General features: G+C 38.3%; 2 protein-coding genes across 4 annotated transcripts in view; one reads left to right on the forward strand and one right to left on the reverse strand.

Annotated features, from left to right (window-relative positions):
- The window catches only part of niban2b (niban apoptosis regulator 2b), a 53,319-nt gene extending 45,818 nt beyond the window's left edge, over positions 1 to 7,501 (reverse strand). The window contains exon 1 of the mRNA XM_084729252.1: positions 7,252 to 7,501. Within this exon, the coding sequence (XP_084585378.1) occupies positions 7,252 to 7,306 (55 nt within the window). The 5' untranslated portion in view covers positions 7,307 to 7,501. The remainder of the gene's footprint in view (positions 1 to 7,251) is intronic.
- Positions 7,502 to 11,312: 3,811 nt separating this feature from the next.
- The window catches only part of stxbp1b (syntaxin binding protein 1b), a 38,977-nt gene continuing 26,309 nt past the window's right edge, over positions 11,313 to 23,980 (forward strand). For all 3 annotated transcript variants that reach the window (XM_084729254.1, XM_084729253.1, XM_084729255.1), the window contains exon 1: positions 11,313 to 11,410. In XM_084729254.1, coding sequence (XP_084585380.1) covers positions 11,374 to 11,410 — 37 coding nt within the window. In that variant the 5' untranslated portion in view covers positions 11,313 to 11,373. The remainder of the gene's footprint in view (positions 11,411 to 23,980) is intronic.

Genomic DNA, 23,980 nt, shown 5'->3' on the forward strand with positions numbered 1-23,980 from the left:
GATGTGTTGCAGCAGAACTATTGTAAGTTTAAAGTGCTAAATTTACAAGAAAAAAAGCAGATTTACTAGAAAAAAATTCAAATATTCTCTGAGATTATAAAATTTGCAGGAAACTGACAAAAATCCAAATCTATATATTATTGTGTATGAAGAACTACAACACAGCAGACAAATGCAAGGATATTGCTGGTTATATTTACGCACAATTCCAATGGTATTTGTGGCACAGGAGAACACAATACAACAGATTCAGAATCAGATTAATCAATGCTGAAGTATTTCCATATTGCTGATATAGAATCTGATTGCAAAGTGTAATTTGATTGCAGACATAATATAGAGCAAGCGGTAGCGTGCGTGGTGTGAACAGGTTAATCCAACTTTGCACAGTGAAGCGATATGGGATGTGGTTCCTTGACAAAAAAAAGTTGTTTTTTTTCTCATAAAGTGGCATACATGCCAACATTAAGAGCTCAAAAATCGGGAGGATTTTGATACAAAAATAAAATTGCTGCCTGTAATCTGGTGACACTTAAAAAAATGAAATTAACAAAATATTAAGCACACTGCAACAGCATTTTTTATGTTGAATATTTTTTTATTTTACTTTTAAGAATATTGAATAATTTGCCCCTCTACTGTGAACTCACATAAATCCCTGGCATAAACTGTTTTCTTTCTTTCTTTCATTCATTTATTTATTTATTTAGTTTTTGCCCCAGCTCCTAAAAGAAAACAGAGATTTTACAAAATGCATGCCTCTTCCTTTAAAACCTGCCTTAAAAAAAAGGGGAATTCTTCTTAGGAAGTCTGGTTTGGTGTAGCTGTATTGTTGTCTGGGTGGACACAGTTGATTTTTAGGGTCATATGGGGCTTAAACTAGAACTTAAGCCCCATAGAACCGAACCCGTCCCTAATTAGCATATTTCAGCCCGACCCCGATTACAGCCTGACATTTTTCTCAACAATCTTCCTGCTTTGTACCAAAGAGTAGAAGTTTTTAGTGACAGGGACAATACATGGGGGGAAATTTCAACTGGAAACAGCAAATTTTGGGAGAAAATTTTTTAAAAATTACTAGACTTACTATAACATAAAACAATAATGATAACAATAATGATAATAATAGTACAGCCCAAACATGACATAGGCCCATGAAATATGTGAGAAATACAGCCTGGCCCGATCCAAAACCATCAGGTTTGGGCACAAATTTCAAGCTCTAGCTTAAATACGCTGTATGGCATCAGTAACAGGCTGCAATAATGAAAAGAGATTTTAAAAAAGGTGGGAAATTTTGTCAAAAATCAGAATAAATACAGGATAATTTTCATCCTGGAGGAAATAGGGAGAGGGCAATGAAAAATGGGAATCTTCTAGGAAAACTGGGAGGGTCGTCAGGTATGTAAATTGTTGACTTTAATCCAATAGAATATCAGAGTTTGTTTCTTGCAGATTTACAACTTTATAATCTCAGTAGGGCTGCAGCTATCGAATATTTTAGTAATCGAGTATTCTACTGAAAATTACATCGATTAATCGAGTAATCGGATAAAACATATTTTTGTTTAGTTAAAGAGCAATTATAAATATACATGAGAAAATAAGACATTTCACCTAATAATGAACCATTGGTTTCCTTTTTTAGACAATCAATGTCTTTATTTTTAGATGCACATTGTTTAAAAACCCTGAACTTACACCAGCTGACCAAATTCACTGCCTTCACTCAAAAAACTAAGGATCTTACCAAGAAATTTTCTTATTTCTAACCTAAAAATGTCATTACACCTGATAACACACATCACTTAAAAGGTTAGGTGTTTTTCCCACGTGTTTCAATTGAACTTTCATTTGTGTCAAGCACATTTTAAGTTCTAGTTAAGTTTTAAGTTAAAGTCTTGATAAGATTTTGAGTTTTTGCAGTGCTCAAAATAAAATTATGATACCTGCTGTACTGGAGCACATTAGGCACCAGTGCTACTTGATGTTTTATCCATCAATGACTACTGAGCTAAAATTGAGAACTACCCAGTTAGCTTTATAATGTTTTTATTTTTCACCCTCATCACTCTACAGCGCTGTGTTTTTACAGATGAAATAAAGCCTGTATGAAAGGCACGTTAGCCACGCATCGACAGTAGTCATAATTAATAGAAACCTAGTCCTCCGCAGGGCTAACGTTATGTTAGCAAGGTACAGTAACGTTAATCTCATTAATTAACGCAACGTGTCCAGCCTGAAATGCTCCCACACTTGTGACATTTTCTGCCTTTTCTTTGTGCCTTTCTCTTCGCTTTCGTCGCCTTCTTCGTCGTTACCTCTACATCCATGGTTAAAGCCGAACATATCCGCCGCCTCTTTCTTCTTCTTTTACGTGCGTGACGTCAGCGCGTTGTGCCGCATTAAAAGTAGTCCGGGCGAAATACCATGCTTTGAGCTGGCAAAATTAAACAATTCCTCGAGGCAGAGAAAATTCCTCGATCATTTTTTGTAATCGAGTTACTCGAATTATTCGAGGAATCGTTTCAGCCCTAAATCTCAGAATACTTTAGTTTCATATTTGACAAATTTGCAACTTTTCTCTTTTGTATAATTTAACAAAAAATACTTCTGTTCTTTTTTCTTGGAGCTGCCGACTTATTTTGATTTTGGTCATTTGTTGTTGTGACTGTGACTGAGTGAAATCTGAATTAATGTTAAAAAATGTGAATGATATTGGCTAAACTAAAAAAAAAACCCGACTATTTTCAGACCAAAAGATTCAGATAAATGCAAATATTATAAGTTCCCGTTGAGCACTTGATTTTCACTGTCAGTTGTCAATAAAAGCCACAAAGCCACACCATGCAGAAGTCTGACTTCAGCACACACGTGCACTCATGCCAGTCCAAAGAGGGAAATGAGAGGTTAGCCATGTGATCTGGGTCATTTCCACACTCCACACACCCCCACATCTCCCCGCAAAGCTGACCTCATGCTGGAGGTTATGAGGGAAGTCGAACATGCTGCTCGCTGGTTACATATGACTCCGCTCTCTCAGGGACTCCCACAGCTATTCTTATCAGCGATCAAAGCAGTGAGATAACAAGTGAAGGTGCGGCCCATTCATCAGCTGGTCATAAATCATCGCCTTTATACAATGGCGCTGAGGAATGAAGCTGTCTATGAACACAATTACCTCACTCTGATACAGTCATGTTTATGAAGTGGATTTTACCTGATCTGATCTCTGGCTCAGGGGTTTATCGTCTTGTGAATGCATCAGGAATATGAACTAAATGAGTGAATATGAGGACGTGTGTGTGTGTTAACGACAAATCCAGGCACTTCCCTTGAAGGCAGCCAGGCTCTGGGCTCGTCTTGGCTGCAGAGACTGTGTGGCGCTCGCTGTGCAGCTCAAGGCCTGGAGGAGGTTTCCATCCAGCCACACAGACACACACACGCTTTTTCATGCATTCCTCAGATTCCACATCTGATTTGTGTGTGCGTGTGTGTCTGTGTATATACCTCACTCTGAATTGACCACTCAGAGCATTAAAACAGAGAGATGACACTGACTGTAACATAGCTTTCTCTCACTAGTTCTTCCTGAGAAGTAGTCAGCTCTGTGTGTGGTAAAACTTTATGAAGAAACGTCCACTGAACACAGAAAGGTCAGTGACTCAGCAGGGTGTAGGAGGGTCAACAGGCCATCACTTAAAATGGGGTGAAGTTGTTGTTTTCCCACATGATTTTGAAAATGTTAAAATACAGTATGGTGCAGTACATTGGACTGGGCAGGGGCGGATCAACCCCTCAGGTCCCCAGGGCAAAATTAAGCTTTGTCCCCACCCCACCCCACCAATTCACAAGTCAGTCTCTAAATGCTTTGGTCATTTCAGACTAGGGCTGCACAATTAAACGCAATCACAATATGGCCAATTGCAATATCCAGCTCGTAGAACCAGAACCAAATCGCAATTATTTGAAAAAGGAAAAATGTGAGAAAACAGCATTGTAATGAGTTAGTGTAGCGTTGCACAGATGACCTGGCCTAAAAATCTTGTATGGTTCTGAAAATTGTAATGCAAAACTGATCATTTACACTAATTGCACTGCATATCGCAATTTCAGTCAAAATAATCACAATACGACTTTTTCACCGAATCGTGTGGCCCTATTTGAGACCGAGGACAATTTACCAGCTTTCACTGCTAAAACTGGAAGGAAAGAATTAGAGTTTTAAAAAACCTGCACTACTGAACCAATCCAAAGCTGTTCAAGTAACCGTGCATTTAGAAATCCCCAGACGATCAGTAGGCAGCAGGCTCTCTGACTGTCTGGTAATTTCAGGACTAGTAATCAATCCTTGGGGCTGGTGTCAAGTACTAAAAGCTGACATGAAATGTCTTGTGAAATTAATAGTCTCCCCAAACTTGAATGGCTGCTTGAGTTTAAAGAAACCTTTCACATTTGAGAAGTATGGCTTCTTTTGTGAACTAAAAAAGCGAGAAGAAAAAAGTTTACAGCCAAGCTAGCAGCTAAATGCTAATGTCAACACAATCTCAGAACCCATCAGTCATCGTCTGATGACTACTTAACTGATCTTCTGCTGTTTCCGAGCTTCTGGTGTAGGAAGTGAATAACCAGGCCAAGACTTTGTCTTCCATGCAATAGTCCCTGTTTACTAGGGCTAGGCAGTTTCTTCCTAACTGCCATGTGATGATGTAACTGAGTGTCTTGGGGTCACCTAACTAATTAATTAATTAGAAAATAATAAACGGGACATAAAGAGATGTAACTTCAGTGAAATGACCAGCACCAAAAGCTTCATTTTATTTTCTCTTCCACAGAAACTTCGCCAACAACTCCGACTTTACAGCAACTCTGAGGGGACATCAAATATAGAAGGCTTTTAAACCACGATGGTACAGTAGGAGGGCTCAGTGGTCAATGGCTGACAGCCATCACAACAGAAGATACCATTTCCCATCGGCTAAACCCCAGTTTCATTGGCAACTTCGGACATGAGAATGGAGTTGAGAGGCAAAAGCTAAACTGTTGTCAGATGACAACTTCTTGGACTACAAACAGAAACCAGACATTTCTAATATCAAAATCTTGTCACTTGCCCGCAGATTCTGCATTCATAAGCAGATATCTGTTTATGAAGATTAAAGTAGAAATAGAAAATTCAGTCATTATCTACTCTCTCTCAAGCCAACTGAAGGTCAGGTTTAGTTTGTCAGTCCACAAAACACTGCTGGAGTTTCACAGGAAAAGAGCATCACAGAATCTCTCAAACAGTGGAAGTGAATGATGACCAGTTTTCAAAAGGCAAATACAACTGGAAAAAAAATAAAATACAATACCTCCATACTGCTCATCTGGTGTAATCCAAGTCTCCTAAAGCCCAAACATGCTATTTGCACACTGTCACAACACACACACACACACACACACACACACACACACACACACACACACACACACACACACAGTGTGCATGTGAATGTGGCTCCAAGCTAAAGATCTACAGTGAAGATTCAGGCTAAAAACATGGTTAAATAACATTATTTTGGTTGACTTGGCATACTGGGGCTTTAGAAGACTTGGATTACACCAGACGAGCAGTATGGAGGCATTTTGTTTTTATTCTGTTAGTTTTTACTTTTTGTTTGTTTAAAATCTGGTCACCACTTACTTCCATTGTTTGAGAGATTCTGCGATACTGAATTCCTGTGAAACTCCAGCAGTGTTTTGTGAACTAAGAAACTAAACTTCAATCAGCATGAAGGTGAGTAGATAATGACTGAATTTTTTGGCTGAACTATCCTTTAAATGTCAGCTTAGCAAAGGTGAATCTAGAGAAAGATTCATGGGGTGGCAAGAGGTGGCAAATTATAATGCAATCAATGAAATTTTAATTGCAAACAATAAAAAATATCAACATTTGCATGGAAAAGCCCCCAAAGAAGATATTATTGTGGCACTTGAGCAAGCAATTGAATTGAATTCACTTGCTCATTCAGACTTTAGAGTTTCAGCCTTGGTAAATTTCCATCCAGCCACAACTTTTCATATATATATATATATATATAAGAACAAGAACAGTCCAAAACTGGGGTGGCAGGGCATCTTTTCCACCCCTGCAGCTTAGCAACATGCTCACAGTGTTGATACAGTTTGATTTAGTACAGTAGATTTAACATTGCAAAAGTACAAAAGAAGCTGATTCGAAATGTCAGCCAAAGTGATCAAAACTAAAACTTTGACATGATCCTCACCAATGTCAGTAGGACATTCATTTCTGTAACAAATTTCATGTAAGATAATTCAACTGGACCAAAGGCCACAGTTTAAGTATCACATCAGCAACACTAAACCCTAAAAATTAGTCCATGAATAGTCCAGGAAGGACATCCATGATTCAGAGGCTGATCACAGGCTGGCTGTCAGTGTTAGCAGCTTTTATCCCATTACATTCACACATTCATCAATAGCTAAGAGTCAAAGAGGTTGTTCTGACATATCTGGAACACTGCCATTGATACCCAGGGAGGATTAGCTTTTCATGTTCCCTCCTGAACACACTGTACTGTACCAGACTCAAGATGTGACTTCACCTATAACAAGTTCTAACAGGCCAAATAACGAGGTCAGCGCTCATTTATATTAAGAGCTGTGACTGATAAGGCTGCAGCCACCATTTCTCCAGGCGTCTTTTCATATCTTAGTTTGATAAGTGGAAGAGTCACTGTGACTGCAGGTCACTTTTCACATTAAAGTGACAACAACTCAGGATAAAACGAGGCAATTTTCAGGCCAAGGCTAATAAGAAATACAACACGTTTCCTCACAGTAAAGTTTAAAAAGCTCTAAAACCGTTTTTAAAAACTTTATAAGAACTGTCACAGAGCAGATGGATGGGATAAACAGGGAAATACTAACTTATTTTGATTAAATCAGTGTTTATGGCTGTTTTCACTGTGATCTGCAGAGATGGGGAGTGGATTGATCAGACTTCTACCTCGACACCTCGCGTTTTCTGCGAAAGCAGATTAATTTTGACACCACAGGAGATTAAAGAAGTTTATTAGAGAGACTTTCAGTCTGTAGAAAGACAGTAAGAAGTGCCAGCGTCACACCAACATCCTGCGAACATTTCTTTAATTCTCATTTCTCCTAAACCATGTAGATTCTTTCGGATCGCTGCGTAAAAACGCACATGTGCCAAAACGCCAAAAACAGCACGCACCACACACTCACCTGTGATAATCTCCCGCTTGGCTTCATCCAGGTGACTGGAAATCACGTCCCCCATGCTGGATGAAACTCACAGTCCCAGGCTGACTCCTCTGGTCTGCAACAAACGTAGTAAATCCGTTCTCAGAGCTGGAAGTGAGCCTCCTGTAAAGCCTCTCACGTCCTCTCCAACATGAACCTGAAGTGAGTGAAGTTTGCAGCAGAGACGGGCGGTGGCAAACGCTCAAACCCGGGAGGTGGAGGGAAGAGAAAAAAAACTGACGGATATTTCTCGGAGAGACACACCCTCTTTAAAAGTTGGAGAAGAACTCCCACCTTCCAGCGGCGCTGCGTTCAAGTCACATGGGGAAAATGGCAGATACTAGCTTCCTAGAAATGCTGTGGTCATAGGCTCCCACAAGCAAAAGATAAATGTTTGAATAGTTGGATTTTGCTTATTTTTTCAGTTTACTGTTTTCTATAAACTTTATTTCTCAACATGAAGGTTTAAATGTGTTTCCAAACCTTCTCGACACTGCCATAATACAGTTCTGGTGGTGAAACACTGAATCCTTCAACACTATTTATTTCTTTAAAGTAAAAATTCAAGTAATTCAGTCTAAAAATACTGCTTTAAAACACCTATAATGTATGATGTACATTACCAGGTTGCTAAAACTCTTAAATTCTCAGAAAATTGACAGCAGACAATGATCTCAGTGCACTTATTTGATGGTAAATATGACTAGAAAATACAGTTGGCCTCACTTTAAAGGCATAGTTCACCAAAAAATGAAAATCTACGCACTCATGTGCTGATTGAAGCTTGGGTTTAGGTTTTTTGGTTCACAAAACACTGCTGAAGTTTCACAGGAAAACAGCACTGCAGAATCGCCCAAACAATGGAAGTGAATGGTGACCATTTTTCAAGACTTTAGGAGACTTGAATTACACCAGATCAGCAGTATGGAGGTTTTTGATATATATTTTTTTCTGTTGTTTTTCGCTTTGAAAACTGGTCAACTTTCACCTCCATTGTTTGGAAGATTCTGCAACACTGTTTTCCTGTGAAACTCCAGCAGGGTTTTGTGGACTAAAAAAGTAAACCTGACCTTCAATTTGCATCATTTTTGGGAGAATTATGCATTTAAGGTGAAACAACACTAACTAATTTGGGGGTTTTACCATTGCAGCCCATCTTTTTCTTATTTACTACTTCGGTAATTAGGCCTAATTTACTTTAACCTAATTTATGGGAAAGTAGAACATCTTGCGACATGGGTAAGCTGTAACACTGGTCATATCTTAAACACCAGAGGGCGCTATCTAAAAAAAAACAGCTGCATGTACAACTCACTGAACACACACTGAAGGCTTTTTGCTCTTGACATGCAGTATATGTCACTGTAATCTGAAGTGAGAACAATTTTCATATTTTTTCAACCATAAAAGTAAAAAAAAAAAAAAAAAAACATTACTACACTATTCATGTCATCAAACTTTGACAAAGTTAATATGGTCAATTATATTATTATTTATTTATTTATTTATTTATTTTTGCACATATAGGGATGTAGTTTGATGCTTACCCCACTGTCCTGTACTAAAGCTAGCTTGTTAGAACATTTGTCTCTCCAGGGCAAAATATCACATGTGACAGTTTCTGTCAGTATAGAGAACACAGAGCAACATTATCAGCTGTAGCCCTGCAGAAGCTGACTTTACTGGCTGCAAAAGTTGGTGGTTGCTATGCAACATTTAGCCTACTTTAATTAACCAGCAAGAAAATCATCATTGTCAAGATTCAGCCATGTGTCTGTTTGACTAAAAGTATTTTTATTACTATTATTATTATTATTTTTTTTTTTTTTTGCTGTTTACATGTGGCACAAGAAACACAGAGAGGAATTAGAGAAACTAACTGTAGCAAAGTTACTATAAAAATACAGAAGTTCCAGTGAATACTGCAATTTGCTTTAACAGCGTTTCTCAAACTTTTAACACCGTGTACCACCTCAAGTTACATACGGATTTTGTGGTATTTTGATAGTATTATTTCTTTTTAATTACTTCTATTTCACTTTCAAATACTTCTGACATTTCTCCATGTACCACTGCAGAGAGTTCACATGCCACCAGGGGTACATGTACCACAGTTTGAGAATAATGGCTTTGATATCTAACCAGTGCATTAAAAACAGTCCATTCAGTCTCTCTGAAAACTCTATATGTCTTAGGGTATTAAGCATTAAGTCAGTGTTCTGGTTGTTTCTCCTGAGGTCATTAACCAGCCTTCACAAACAGAAATCTGTGAAACAAAACATGGCTTAAACCTTTGCGGTGCTGTTTTTCCTTTTCTCCTCCTCTCACCTGAGGAGCTGATGTGCTGTTCCCCTCTCCTCTGCTGCCCCCTCATGGACAACAAAACAAACACTGTTTTCTGAGGTGCGCTCCTTAATTAAAAACCCCTTTCTGGTGTCCACACAGATGTGACAGCAGCCTTTTCTTAACATCTTACTCTGCACCTTTCTGTCAGTCTTTCCTAACACCAAATCTTCAGCAGGTTTTCATCAAACTTAACATCACCTTCCAGCAGATGGTCCATGCAATTATTATATATTAATTATATTTAAAACGAATATATAAAAATGTATGTTTTAATTTATATATGTTCACTTTTATTGTGCTTTTTAATTAATATTTTATTTCCCTATATTAGCCTTTCGCCCAATAAATCAGAGCTGAATGGCAGGCATTACGTTTCCGGCTTTGTAATGTTCTCTTCAAATTAAAAGCCTCTAAACCGTAGACTGTTGTAAGAACACCTGTTGGCGTGTATTCAGCAGCACAAGAGCCTCACTGAATGGTGTTAAGAAGTCACATGTAAGAACTCCAAATGTAAAGCTCAACAAAATGCACGAAAGATTATGAAACAAATGTAACCCTCTTTTCTTGGTTGTTTTCACCACTTCTTCCAGGCTGTGGGTAATAAGTGGGCTATAACTTTTCTTTCTTTCTCTTAGTTTACACTAAAATGGCAAAGCAGTACAAACAAAACCAACTAAGGGGTTACAGCAAACTTCTCCCGCAACTGTCTGCACAAGGCACCCTCCTCTGTCACACTCATACCTGTCCCCACAAAACAAAGGCAGGTAGGAAACAAATGGCTCATAGTCAAAGGGACATGATGAATCTACTTAAATACTGCACATGAAATAAGTCAAAGTGCTATAAATGTCAATGAAATTATCATTTACCAGTAACCTAATTTTGCCAGTGCATAATAATGCTGTGAAAATATTACAACTTAAATATATATAATGTACCCAGTACCTAAGAAACACAAAATAAACACAGAAAATTAAGTAATGAAACTAACCCACAGTAATTAAGGTTACACAAGTATTGAACTTGAGTTTGATCTGGCACAATAGCTTAATTAAAAATATCTCCAGTGCCTGATGTCAAGCAGAAGACATTTTGAATCATATTAATCAGTGTTAAAACAACGAACTCAGTTTCACTTCTTGTTATTTTTCGATTCCTCACAGTCATATTTTATAGCTCTAGTAAAACAGACATGTATGATATTTTTTGAATTTTAAATGTTAGATTTCAGATTTATATGTGTGGTTGTATGTCTTTCTTGTTACAGCTGCATCTATATACATTGTGTGTGTGCACACACATGGATCTGTATCATTCAGTCTATTCTCTGTATGTGGTTTATGAGGACAGTGTGACATCTGCACACCTGAGCTTTAATAGGGGGTTTCTTAAAGGGAAAATTCATCATTTTTTACATGGACGTCCAATCAGTGTTGCTGGTAAATGTAGTGAAATGAAGCAATAAAATCCTCAGTGCTGCTATATTGACCAAAATAATTCAGAATGTTAACAAAATGTCACCTTACTGAAACAACTCAAAAACCTTTTTTCTTAAATAGTGTGCTTCTTTTAGTTCACATTATTTATCTATTTTTATTTACTTATTTTGCAAATGACGCTACGACGCCCCCAACTGCAGGCTTTTATTTTGTAATGGCTTGTAAAGGAAGTGTGTTGCTAATTCTTCTGACCTTGACATCAGTTGTGTCAGCGGGCAGTTTTGTGTGGAGAGGTGGAAACAGCAGCAGAGGGCTCATCATGGCACCACTCGGACTAAAAGCCATCGTTGGAGAGAGTAAGAGCTCTTTATTTTATTTATGAGAATATTTGTACTTTTCTTATGTTAACATGTTGCCATGTCAACATCTACAGCTGATTATTATTCAAAGCCATGGAAAGCAGGCTGCTGTAGAGGAATGAAGGACTGTCCCCATTACCAAACCATCAGTATGATAATATTATGTAACTTGTGTGATTATTGATGCTGACAGAAGACACTGCACATCCCGCTCACGCTTGTTTTTATTTTGGAAAGTTCGATGCGTAAAAGGCGCACAGACACATCCATGGCACGCAGGTCGCCAAATGGTTCTTTCTCCAAACTGTCCTGTCAGTGAGATGAGTTATACAGATATGACGTTGTTCGGTGGTGTTCTGTTAGATTTTGATGAATGTTTCTATCGTTTATTGACTCGTTATTGGCGTTTGTGTGAAACAGAAGAGCTGAGTGCAGTCCTGGTTTGGTGTAAATCCTGGCGCACTAATCTTTGTCTGTGAGGATTAAGTGCTTTGACATCATCCTCAGAGGAAGAGGAGACATCCGACTGTGACAGCCTCACTGACAGCTAGACTAAACCAGAGGCTATTTTACTGTCACCTGTAGTAGACTACACAGTAGTCCACTATTAAACATTATGGAATCATTATTTATCATTAGAATACGGTGTTTACTTAAAAAAAAAAAAAAAGGTTTACTTCTCAACATTATGAACAATGAAAAAAAAGGCAACCAGGTGCCACAATTTCCTTGAGTTCAGGAACTCAAAGGTTGGAGGTTATCAGAGGTTAAATATTTGGAGTTCAAATTAAAATTATTCATTAATCCAATTCAATTATTTTCAGTAAATGCAACTGATTAACACAGCTTTATTTTCGAAATACAGAAGCACATTATTTCATGTTTCTGTCTTCATTTCTTTCATTTTTAAATGTTTACATGATAAAACTCAAAATCATTTACCTCAAAACTTAAAGCATGTGTTTTAGAGACTTTATTTCCCTCATGGATTAATGGAAAATGATGAGTTTAATACAACAATCAACTTTTTTTTAAATTTAGCAGAACTAAAGAAGAGTTTCTCTATGTGCCTGTCAGTTTAAAAAAAAAAAAAAAAGCTGTCCCCAATGGTACAGTTAAAACAAGTGAGATAGTTTTTTTTTTTTTTTTTTTTTTTTTTTACTTTTTAAAGACACATATTTCATTCTCAATGATTGTTACATTAAGGTCCATGATTTATTGGCAGACTATGACAGAAAGTGAATATTATATTTATTTCAAGTATGTTTTCATTAGTGTACAATCACCTGAAAATAAGAATGATTGTGTTTTTGTTAACTTAGTATGAGCTCTCTATATCTACAGAGGGTGCAGGTCCTTTTCCATGGAGTCATGCTGCATGCCCATGTCAAACACCGGATACATACGGCCTTATGCATTTTTTTTTCGTGGCCAATGCAGTTTCTCTGCACTTGTAAAGGGAGGGTGAGATGAGGTCTTTTCAGTTCCTTGCAGTCTGCGACCTCACTGCTGGATACTGCTGGATATTGGATATTGGCATTAATCAATATTTTTAAATTTACAACAGATTAAAGAATTACATGTAATGTGACAGGAGTGACAGAGAGAATCATCACCAACTCTTCAGCTCTCTTCAGCTGTAAGGAACACTGAAGCATCCTCCGGCTCAGTGTTTTGGTTTTACGCTCCTCACAGCAGCTGGTTTGGTTTAGTCTCAGAGCTCTCGTCAACCTTGTTTCAAACAGCAGCAGCAGGCCGCCTCACTGAATATAAGATCTATATTCACTCAATGTTAGCTCCAGTTTGATCTCCTGAGAACAAATTGGTTCTTTAGCTGCTAAATGATCCCCTGTGATATCAGCTAGATACTAACTGTGTGTGTCTGGTGTTTGGTGAGCAGGTAAGGTGGAGGTACAGAAGTTTTTTCAGTGAAATCAGCTGCTGCTGCTGCTGGAAACCAGGTTGATAAGAGTGACTGAACCTGAACAGTCTGAGAAGAACTGCAGAGTTGGTTATTATTCTGTGGATTCATCACCATTAACAGTTTTCATTACACATTGTCATTTGATCCATTGTTAATTTAAAAATATTGATTAGTTCGTCTTAAAATCATCAAGAAACGTGAGCTTGACCTTCGAGGTCTTTCATCTTTTAGTATTTGAATTTAGAATCTGTTCAGTGAGACTCTGAGTATAGCTGCAACCTGGGAGGTGGGGGGGGGGCAGGCCCACTAAAGTTTGGTAGTTTATCTGGCCAGTGAGAGGCAGGACCGTAGTTTGGACCAACAAAGTTTTATTTAACTTTATGGATCATTTAACAACAGGGTTGTGTCATGAGACGTTAGTTGCAGTACCCTTTATGTGACTCACAAAAACAAAAACTACTCACAAAAAATTACACACAGCAAATGGGTGAATACATGAGAAATAAAAATAATAAATCATTAAATTAAAACTATTTTTCATGGTGAAATGCTATGGATGAAGTCTGTCGAATTTGCAAGACTCTCACAAGATTTTTCATGGTTTCAGTCAAAATGTTCACTCTCATGAGATCTTGCAGATGTGGGGTTCCCCTCTAGACACAGTGTCTGCTGTTGCTTGCTAACAGTGACAGATGGATAATTGGACTGATGATGTTAAACAGTGACCCTCAGTAACTGATGAAGGTTCTTTTTAGCATGGCGATATTAATGTTCTTAAATTGTTACATAGTCGTTAGATGTTGGTTGTGGCAACGGCCAAAGATGGATGATGGAGAAGAGGAAAACCGAACTCCCTCCACCACATTTAACTGATGAAGTACTGTGTAATATATTTTTCATCAGGTATTCAAGATTTTCAGGGACAAAGTTCCTTTCTGTTGTTATTTTTGATCCACTATGACACATGGTGGTCCTCTGTAGAGTCTCTGCCCTCAGACAGCAGCTCTCTTCATCAAGTAAAGCTTTGTGTATTTTGCATTGTTTTGTTTTTTTTGTTTTTTTTCCATATTTGAAGTTTGACACGACTGTTGGAGCAGCTGAACTGCACAGGTTCTTCCTGACTTCCTAGAGATTGTTGTCAAAAGTAACATTACATAAAAAGTAAGTGTAAAGGTAGAAATTGTCCCACTCATACTATAGTGAGACGCCATCGTAGCAATGGCAGCTTATTTATTTCCGGCACTTCGTCAAATTCGTCTATAGCAGCACTGAGGAATTTAGGAATTCAGTTGACTGGTCAGAACCCCTGACTAAGGTGCTGGTGTAGATCTGGAGTTGATCCCAGACACTGTACAGCAGCTGCCCACTGCTCCTAAAACAGGATGCACTAAATGCAGAGACTGACTCTCACCGTGTGTTGTGCTCTGTACAATTGTCTATGCAAAGGCGTAGAATTGGGCAGCAACGGTAGGGACATGTCTCTACCAGCATCCAGGGATTACTGAACTGTCCCCAGCCATAATTTTGATCCAAAAATTAAAAAATAACAACTATTGAAAACCAGCATCTTAGTTAGTGAAATTCAGTATTGTAACAAAGCACCTGTGCTAATTATCAGTCCCTCCAGGATTTCACAGGCCTTTTAGGGTTTTAGGATTTCATGGCAGCTTTTCTTAAAAAAAAAAAATAAATAAAATAAATAAAAATAAAAAATTGCAATGCACGTTGCCATGTTTTTAGGCATTTTTTGCAATGAAATTGTGGGACCAAATGAAAACTGCAAAAGAAAGTTGTGTGGTTTTTTTTTGCATAATTCATTAAAAAACAATCAAAAGGCAACTTGTTGTTCTAACTAACCTTACCAAAAATGCTCAGAATTACAAAAAATATATAAATCTGATTTATTTGTAAATGAAAAAGAGCACCAGGGTGGTATTTCACAAAGAAGTAGATATTTTTTGTAGCTCAAACTCAAAACACGCAGTGCACAGAACACTGATAAATAGTCAATAACAAAGACAAATGTGTTCTGTCCCCAAGACAAAATAAAAAAAAATACAAATGCAAAAAAAATAGTGAATAATAAAACTGAACATTGAATCGTTTCAGTGAGACGTACATACATCATGTTTGCTTAGGCGATCGTATGATATTAGCGCGGGAGGAATGCTCTGATTGGTGGAATTCATAGGAAGCTACAGTGATTGGTCAAATTTGCAGAAAAATAGAGTTTGGACAAAATTGCAAGGTTGCACAGAATTAAACGGATTGGTTCAATTTGCGCAAATTGTTGTGATTGCAACATCGCAACTTCCTGAAGGGACTGAATTATTGATGCGAAACAAGTTGACAGTTTCAAGTTTTGAAAGACTGCATGCTTCTCCCCTCAAAAGCTTTTCAATGGTTTGATCCACCACAGCCATGGGCCTGTTTTTATGGCCAGAATGTTTAATTTATGAATTAAGCGATTAGTAATTATTCACATCATTAGAGGGAAGATGAGAAATATACACAAATCCATTATTTTGTAATTTGTCCCCATGCATGCTGTAGTCTCAGTCAGCACTTCTCTGGCAGCAGCACCAGTATGTCTCCATCTCTTCTTGTACTGTGCACCCTGGACAGGAGACTGACAGCTTTGACTATGCTCATGTATCTGTCACTCTGAGACTTTGCGACAACAGGAAACATAAGAACAGACAGACAGAGAACATAGCTGCAACAGACTTTGTAGTGATGTAAAGAAGTAACCTGCTGACTCATGAGTCCCCTTGTATGTATGTGACAATATACTTGACCTTTACCTGTACATTTACATTTACAACAACAACACTGACTGGACATCCATGTGAAGCATGGAGCTCAGTGAAATATGCATGTGCAAACCTGTAACAGGTTTCAGTGCAGCCTGCTCAGTAAGATCATCTGCAGCATCCGGCCGACGAGTCCTCCTCTCTGGGCCCCAGAGCATGGTGATGGTGAACCTGATCAATGTCAGGGTCACACAAGGACACACAGATGATGGTGAAACTGTGACATAAGAGTATTAGGATGTGCCCTGACAGAGAGATATGGCAGCAGGAGGAGGACGAGATTTTTTAGTACTTTGAATTATCACTTTTAAAAAAAGCACGATTGAGGTGAAACGTTGGTCTGAATACAAAGAGATTAGCAGAGAATTCAGGAATTTATTGATCCTTCATTGCCTCATTTCTGTGAAGTTGTTGCTAAAATTAATAGTCATAGCTAGATTTATTCTAATTGAGATTCAAATAGGGAGCCATACTGTTACATCAGAAATGTATCTCCCAAGTATAACAATTCTGGCTATCACAATATTAGCTTTGTTCCAGACCTCTGACCAAAGGATTACTGATAATGTGAAACAAAATGACAATGTAGTCACAATAAAGGTACCCATGTCATAAAAAATCTGTTTATATCAGGTCTAGAATGATGCTCAGGGCCATTTAGTCTATGGTGGTGTCATTTTTGATTTGAAGTCATTGATATAATGTAACTTAAAGTCCATGTAAAGGAAAAAGGGAGTTTTTCTTCTAAACACACATTACATTTTATTAGAGTAATTCCCTGAGACTGGCTCGTGACCCAAGGGTGGGTCAAAGTCGATTTTATTTGGGTCGCCATAAATAATAAAAGACTATAGAAGAAATTCTGCAAATTTAAGATAAAGTATCTGCAGTGCAGGTTTTGTAAAACATTTAAAATATGTATAGTGTTTTAATTATGGGACTAAGAAATGACAGCCTGTAAATTCTGCATAAATGCACTTATTTAGTCTCATTTATGAGTAAGCTGTAATGTCTTATATTGTTTTCCTGGTTAGAGGAACTAAAACAATGAGATGGCCTGTTACTCAGACTGAACGCACTACTTTCTCATTCATAAAATATATAAGATGTGTATGTTATGCTTTAAATAACATGCACAGTGCAAATTATCAAGAATGTTCATTTATGCACAAACCAGCTGATTCCACCAAGCACGGCACGACGGCACCATAGTTCTGATCCATCTGTCCGTCCATCCATCCATCTGATCTGTCCTCTGCACAGCTGCAAGTCCCACCAGAAGCCTTTCAGAAGCATTTCAGCAGCAGAGCGTTTTGCCTGCGTGATTATGTTTACTTGCTTAGATTTTGTTGATTAGGTCCTCTTTCCTTGCTCTTTGTGCTTCTACCATGGATAAGCAGGCTACGTGGTTAAATAGTTTCTTTTTGTCTGTCTTTATGATCATGAGTCTGCACAGGGTCTTTTATTTTGAAAATTAACCAGATTCTCCCTGCCTTTTCTGTGCCTGTCTTCCTGCCTGTTCAGTCTGCTCTATTGACTCTAATCTTGCTCTAATCTGCTAATTGACATAGCATCCGTCAAAAATAGACTTGGTGAATATTTGAAGCAGAGCAGAGAGCCACTTCTGGGACGCCCCTTGGGATCTCAAGCATTGTGTAGAATGGCTGCAATCAGCTCCAGCTGGCACAACCGTAACGTGATGCAGCCACGCCTGGTTGGATTAAGCCATAACTTGTCCCAAGATTTATTGATAAGGCCCATTGTGAAATGGGTCACGATAGTTTGTGTCTTATAAAAAGTGAGTCCCTGGAAAAAAGGCATGGGAAACACTGTGTTAGAACATAGTTGCTGAAGACGTGAAGACACTGAGAACTGTGTACAGTCAGCTACAAACGTACGTTCAGAGACTCTCTCAGTCCAAATCAGCCCAGCAGTTCACATCAGCTCACTTCAGTTCCAAATACCATCCTGTCACCATCCTCTGACTCTAGTGGCTCAAACATGTCTGGACATGTCCAATAAAGCCGCTAAGCTGCTGAGATTCAGAGCAAAGAAAACTGATCTGGGTGGTTAATTACACATGTTTCTGTGGTGTGACCAGCTCAGAACACACATTTATTGTTGCTTTACACAAACTTTAAATAGTTCATTATATACCAAAGTTGTTCTTGAAGCCATGTGTATCTGTTTTGTCCTGATTTGAAAAGACTTAGAAGAGCAACATAAACGTGGCAGGGTTGGAGAGATTACAGTAAGTCAGAGGTTGTTCCAACTAATGTCTCAATGGACAGTACAATCTCCTCTTCCATCATGTCTGCTTTCTGTTTGCCAGAGGAGAGCAGCTGCTCCTCTACACACTTCAAGCTAGTTACTGTGATAAAATACAATATTGCTGCATTAGACAGACAGCAGATCTACAATATATTCTGCAACAGCCTGTTGTTTATTCTGCCTGTGAAAGCTGCTTGTCCCATTCTTTCACAGCCACTTCCACTTAATCCTGTTGAATAATTGGATAAACGGACCATTCACTGATTTACACATCATTCACCGTCACTATGAGCTGTCCTCAGACAGACAGGGTCTGACTGACTGCGGAAACATCTCATAAACCTTTATAGAATTTTTTTCAGATAAATTATCTTTGACAAACATTAGAGAATTACCTCCAGTTTAATATTACGTCATTCATAATTATTGTCATGAGCCACACAGTCATGATAATGTGCTTATGACACTTCAGGAGCAGCTCTTCAATTGAAATGTCACCCTGACCCTCTGTGGAAACAGGACATGTTGACTTATTTGCTTGTCTGTGTATTTATCAGTGTGTATTTGTATGTGTGTGTGTGTGTGTGTGTGTGTGTGTGTGTGTGTGTGTGTGTGTGTGCGCGCGTGTGAGTGATGCTGCTTCCCCGTGATGTCACGTCCGCTGACACAGAAAGGGCCCAGAAATAGCGGAGGGGAGTGGTGGACGGGGTAAGAGGATTGGGAGCAGATTAGAGGCGGTGATTGCAGTGGGCCTGTCCCTCCCAGCAGCAGCGGCACGTCCCTGCATGTTCAGTCGGACTCACTGGACAGACGCTTAAACCCCCCCCACACCCCCCCACCCCCCTCCATTGAGGGAAACTGGGGCGCTGCTCATCAACACGAGTGACAGGATGTTGTGAAGCACAGGATTCTGTCTCACAAACGTCAGTCTGATTCACACCTCTGGAACTGACTCATGTGCTTGTGTTATTCTGTCTGTAATAAGCTCAGCCCTCCATTACTGAGGATATTATATGATATTATTTGCCTTCAGTTTCCTCCTGAGGGATCATGTTATGTATCTGTCCCCACTGTTTCACTGCTGCTCGCAGGAAAGGATTTGAGACTGTGTGATGAGATTGTGCGCTTGCATCATTTTGTTGCGTGTGTTCAGTTTTATTGTTTACCAGCATATATCAGAAATCTCTTTTTTTTAGCGGCACCAAGAGAATCATACAAGCCTCACGCCACATTATGTGAGGAAAATTGGTCAGACTTTATTTTAGAGTACACTAGTAAGAATTAACACACTGTTCTTTGTATCAAATTAGACAAAAACTAGAAACAGTATGTTCTTTTTTTAGACATTAAGCAAACACAGCTACACCTAATTAGACATTATACACCCAGTGGTACACTTACAAGACATTACAAGCTATAGACAGTATTAGACCATTTATTAGAGGGTAATTACCAACACTGTAATTAATTAAGTAGCTTTTTGGGGTACTTGTACTTTTATGAGTAGAGTTTTAAGTCTGTACTTTTACTTGTACTAAAGTAAGCATTACACCATGTAATCTACTTACTTTTAAAAACATAATTGAGTACTGAGTACAGTTTGAATTAATATCTAAACCTTTCATCTGCATTTTTGTGTCCAATAAGGTGATCTGATTCCAAAGGTGTGAATAAAAATGATGACATATGAAAAATAAAACACACAGTGGTTAATGATTAATCACTGATTGCCTCTAAGCAATCTATTAAAAAATGAATTAATTTAGCAATAGTCTAGAAATTGCAGTGTCTGGCAGAGCCATTTGTTGACTAAGCAAACTTAAAATGACAAGAAAAAGAGAACAAAAAAATTGAAAATAAGAGAAAACATGTGTATCTTAAACATTAATAATGATTAATTGATTGTCAGCCTTTTCAATTATCAGTTCAAGAAAATGCACAAAATCCGAAACCCCAGTTTGTTTGCAGAGATGACTGTGACCACTGAGCAGCAAAACAGCACAAGAGTTTGGAGTAAATTAGAAACAGAAACAGAGAAATTGAAACTCCTTTGAGTGGTTGCTTGCTATTATTGATATGTTTAAATCAGTGATTAAAAAAATAACTCATACTGTGACTAGTTTTTAGCAAGAATGCTTTGTACTGTTACTTATGTATTTTTCTAACATCTGTACTTTTACTTGTAATTGAGTAATATTATAGTAATGTAATAGTACTTGTACTTGAGCACAGATTTTCAGTACTCTTTCCACCACTGATTGAGGGTCTTACAGTCGAAACTTAAGTTTACAGTACAGAGCTGTTATAAGACAAGACAAGTAAAGATAAGATAATATAAAACTTTATTAATCCTGAAGGAAATTCTTGTGTCAGCTGAAGTGAGGACAGGACCGCAGGTGGGAGTCACACTGCAGAGGACTCACAGCTTTGGTACATGGGGTGCTTGTTCTACCAACTGAGCCATCTGGCCACCTCTATATATCATGTTAAGTGTTGCAATTATGAAATTGGACCAATGCGTTAAACTCATCATTGTACATAATCACCTCTTAATGACCGTCCCTCACATAAAACACCCTGACACATGCAAGCAGAGACATCTGGACTGGACTGACCCTGGACATTTCCTATGAATATAATGAGTGAAGAATCATACCTTTAATAACAGCAGGACAAATGTTACTTTCATTTCTCACCTGTCTTCATCAACGTCAACCTGGTTAGCACCAAGCCTTCACTGAAAATTAGCCTACAGATAAGTCTAACAGGAAGTATGCATGTACAGGTGGCCCTCTGAAAATGAATCCATTTATTAAGTCCCCAAAAAATAGGGGCGGGGGGAAAAATACAGCATAATATTGTGATATTTTGCATGAGGAAATTGTATAAATACACAGACATAAAGGATCAATCTTATGGTATAAATTGTTAATATTGCAAAAGTATTGGCACTAAAATAGTAAAATGACTTTTCAGTCCCCTAGATGGTGATTTTCTGTGTTTTCATGTCATGGTTTTGGATTTTGTTGGACACTTCCTGTTTTATTTTGTAGTCTTGGTTCTCCCTTGTGTGTCTTTGTTGTTTTTACTTCCTGTCTTTGTCTGTTTTCCCGCCCTTTTGATTGTCATGTGTTTCACTTGTTTGCCCACCTGTGTCCGTTTTTTGAGTTTATCTTTGTGAATTCAGTTTCATTGGTCTTTGGATTTTTACCTCCCTGCATATGAGTAAGCCTTTGTTTCTTTTGTTTTATTTCATTAAACCCTTTTTTGAACTGCTCCCTACTGTCTTGTGTCGTCTGCCTTTGGGTCCTCCACCTAGCTGAACTATAACATGACGTGAGATGAACAAACTGAAAACTTTATCAGATGTTGACAAAGTTTTCCTCTGGGGAAATAATTTGCAGTTGAAAAAAGGTAATAAGTCACAATATATCACAATACATCACAATACAAATGGCAATAATATTGCATAGTTATGACTTAAGTATGGTGATAATGACAATTTATTTTGATTACCCAGAAGAAACTTCAGATTTGCTTAAAGTCAAAAGGTCAGACCACAGACAAATATCCTTACTGTACATGCTTGAATCTGAGTGGAACAATTCATACAAAACCACAGAAGGTCATTTACCTTCACAGTCATAAACCTGTAATAAACTTTATGTTTTGGCGCCTGTTCAATTGTCGAAAGTTTAGAACATTATGAAGGAAGTGTGTTAGCCATTCCCATAATGCTCTATCGTGTCTTAAAAGTTGTTGCAGCAGTTTTAGTGTACAATTTAACCATTTTTGACCATTAGAGAGTTGATAGAATGGTCAAAAATTCCTCCAGGATACCACATTAGGACACCCAGACCTTGAGGAACTTTTCAGAGATTTATGTAAGAAGTGCATTTTCAGAGCGCCTCTTTTCCAGGGAGCGCTCAGAGACCCTCCTGTTGTCAGTATGCATAGGGAAGCCATCAATTCTCTGAATGCTCCAGGTCTCCAGTTTGTGGTTGTGAAGTTTCATGAGGCTGTCATTACCCTAGAGGTCACTATAGGTTAATTTACACAGTGAAGTTAAGAAAAAAAAAAAATAGTCTCACTGCAATGAAATGGAGACTGTTGGTACAAACAGCATCACATGTGAATACAGCTGGGCTCACTGAAGCGTCAAGAGTCTCAACTTTCCAATCAGACCCCAATTTATGCAATTCCTATATTGCTTATGGGCCCCAATATGCAGAACTTTTCAGACAGAGCAGGTGAAACTGCATGGTTTTTGCCCCAAATGGGATTATCATAAAGTTGGCATGTCTGTAAAAGGGAGATCCATGTACTTATACAACCTACTTTCATTCAGATATCTTGAGGTGAGACACCAAGGCCCATGACAGTTTTTACCTCGCCAAAACTTAGCCTCTCTTTGGAGCGTCAGTTAACCAACTTTCCAACAAGCTTGCATGACATAGTTGGTACCAAAATATCTAATTGCGATTATTTTGACTGGTATTGCAATTGCGATATGATTTCATACTGGAGGGCATGCAAATTGCAAAATGTTTACCTTATTATTGTCATTTTCAATGAAGAACATTAAATTGATTGAGCAGAGACATCTGTGCAGATGCAACCAACGAAAGAATTTGGTGCGTTCAAAATGATCCGGGCCTGCGCAGAATCAGTCACTGGCAATTGCCGCACAATGCCGTTAGATTTGTGTTCAACTTGATCACGACTTGCTTTGAGATCATGCACACATCGAGGCGGCTGCAGTTTGTTTTTTTTAAGCCAGGCGCAACGGTTGATCTCCACCGACTGCAAACACCTGGCTGTCACCTGATCGATGAGCTGACAGGCTCTGATTGGCTCTTAATTTTGACAACAAACATCAAGTGCTGTATAAAATACTAACTTTCTCTGTAATTGTAATATTTAATGCTAGATATATTAGTCTTATGTTGTGCAATGAAGTTTTAATCTGTTAACAAGCAGATATTTTGTGGCTGATAATAAAGCTTAAATATATATATGACGAGTTACAAAGTGCTTTATAAGGCAGATAGAAGAGGATCATGTGACAGTAGGAGGAGCTTCCCTTTTCACCTTCAGTCAGCGATCAAGAACACACTTTATTTCTACAGCTATAAACACGTTCTGCAAAATACAGGTAGCCTACAGGTGACCTAACAGGATGTTAGTGTTTTTTCCTGTATATTCTCTGAAGTCTGCAAAAATTGTCCAGCTTGACTGCAGCTTTTTGTTTCCATCCCATGCTGCAGCCCTCTGAGCTCGTCTTCTTTCCAGGCGAGGCGCAGTTCATCTCGAACGAGCCCGATGTCTTGATACACAGTCAATGATGATGCTGACTTTATCATTGACTCAAACAGCTGGCTGCTACTTAACCAGTCTGTTGACTCCATGGTTCACTTGTGGGTCACATGCTTGATAATACTGTCAAGTGGGAGCACAGTTCAACACTTGTAATACCTGCAGCAAGAAAACAGGAATATCTTGCTTCATTTTGGGATGTTGACTTTTTTGCATGATTTTGATTAACTGACTTGAATTTTG

Source organism: Lutjanus erythropterus, chromosome 10 (genome assembly GCF_056507025.1).
Source record: "Lutjanus erythropterus isolate fLutEry1 chromosome 10, fLutEry1.hap2, whole genome shotgun sequence".
Taxonomy (NCBI): Eukaryota; Metazoa; Chordata; class Actinopteri; order Lutjaniformes; family Lutjanidae; genus Lutjanus; species Lutjanus erythropterus.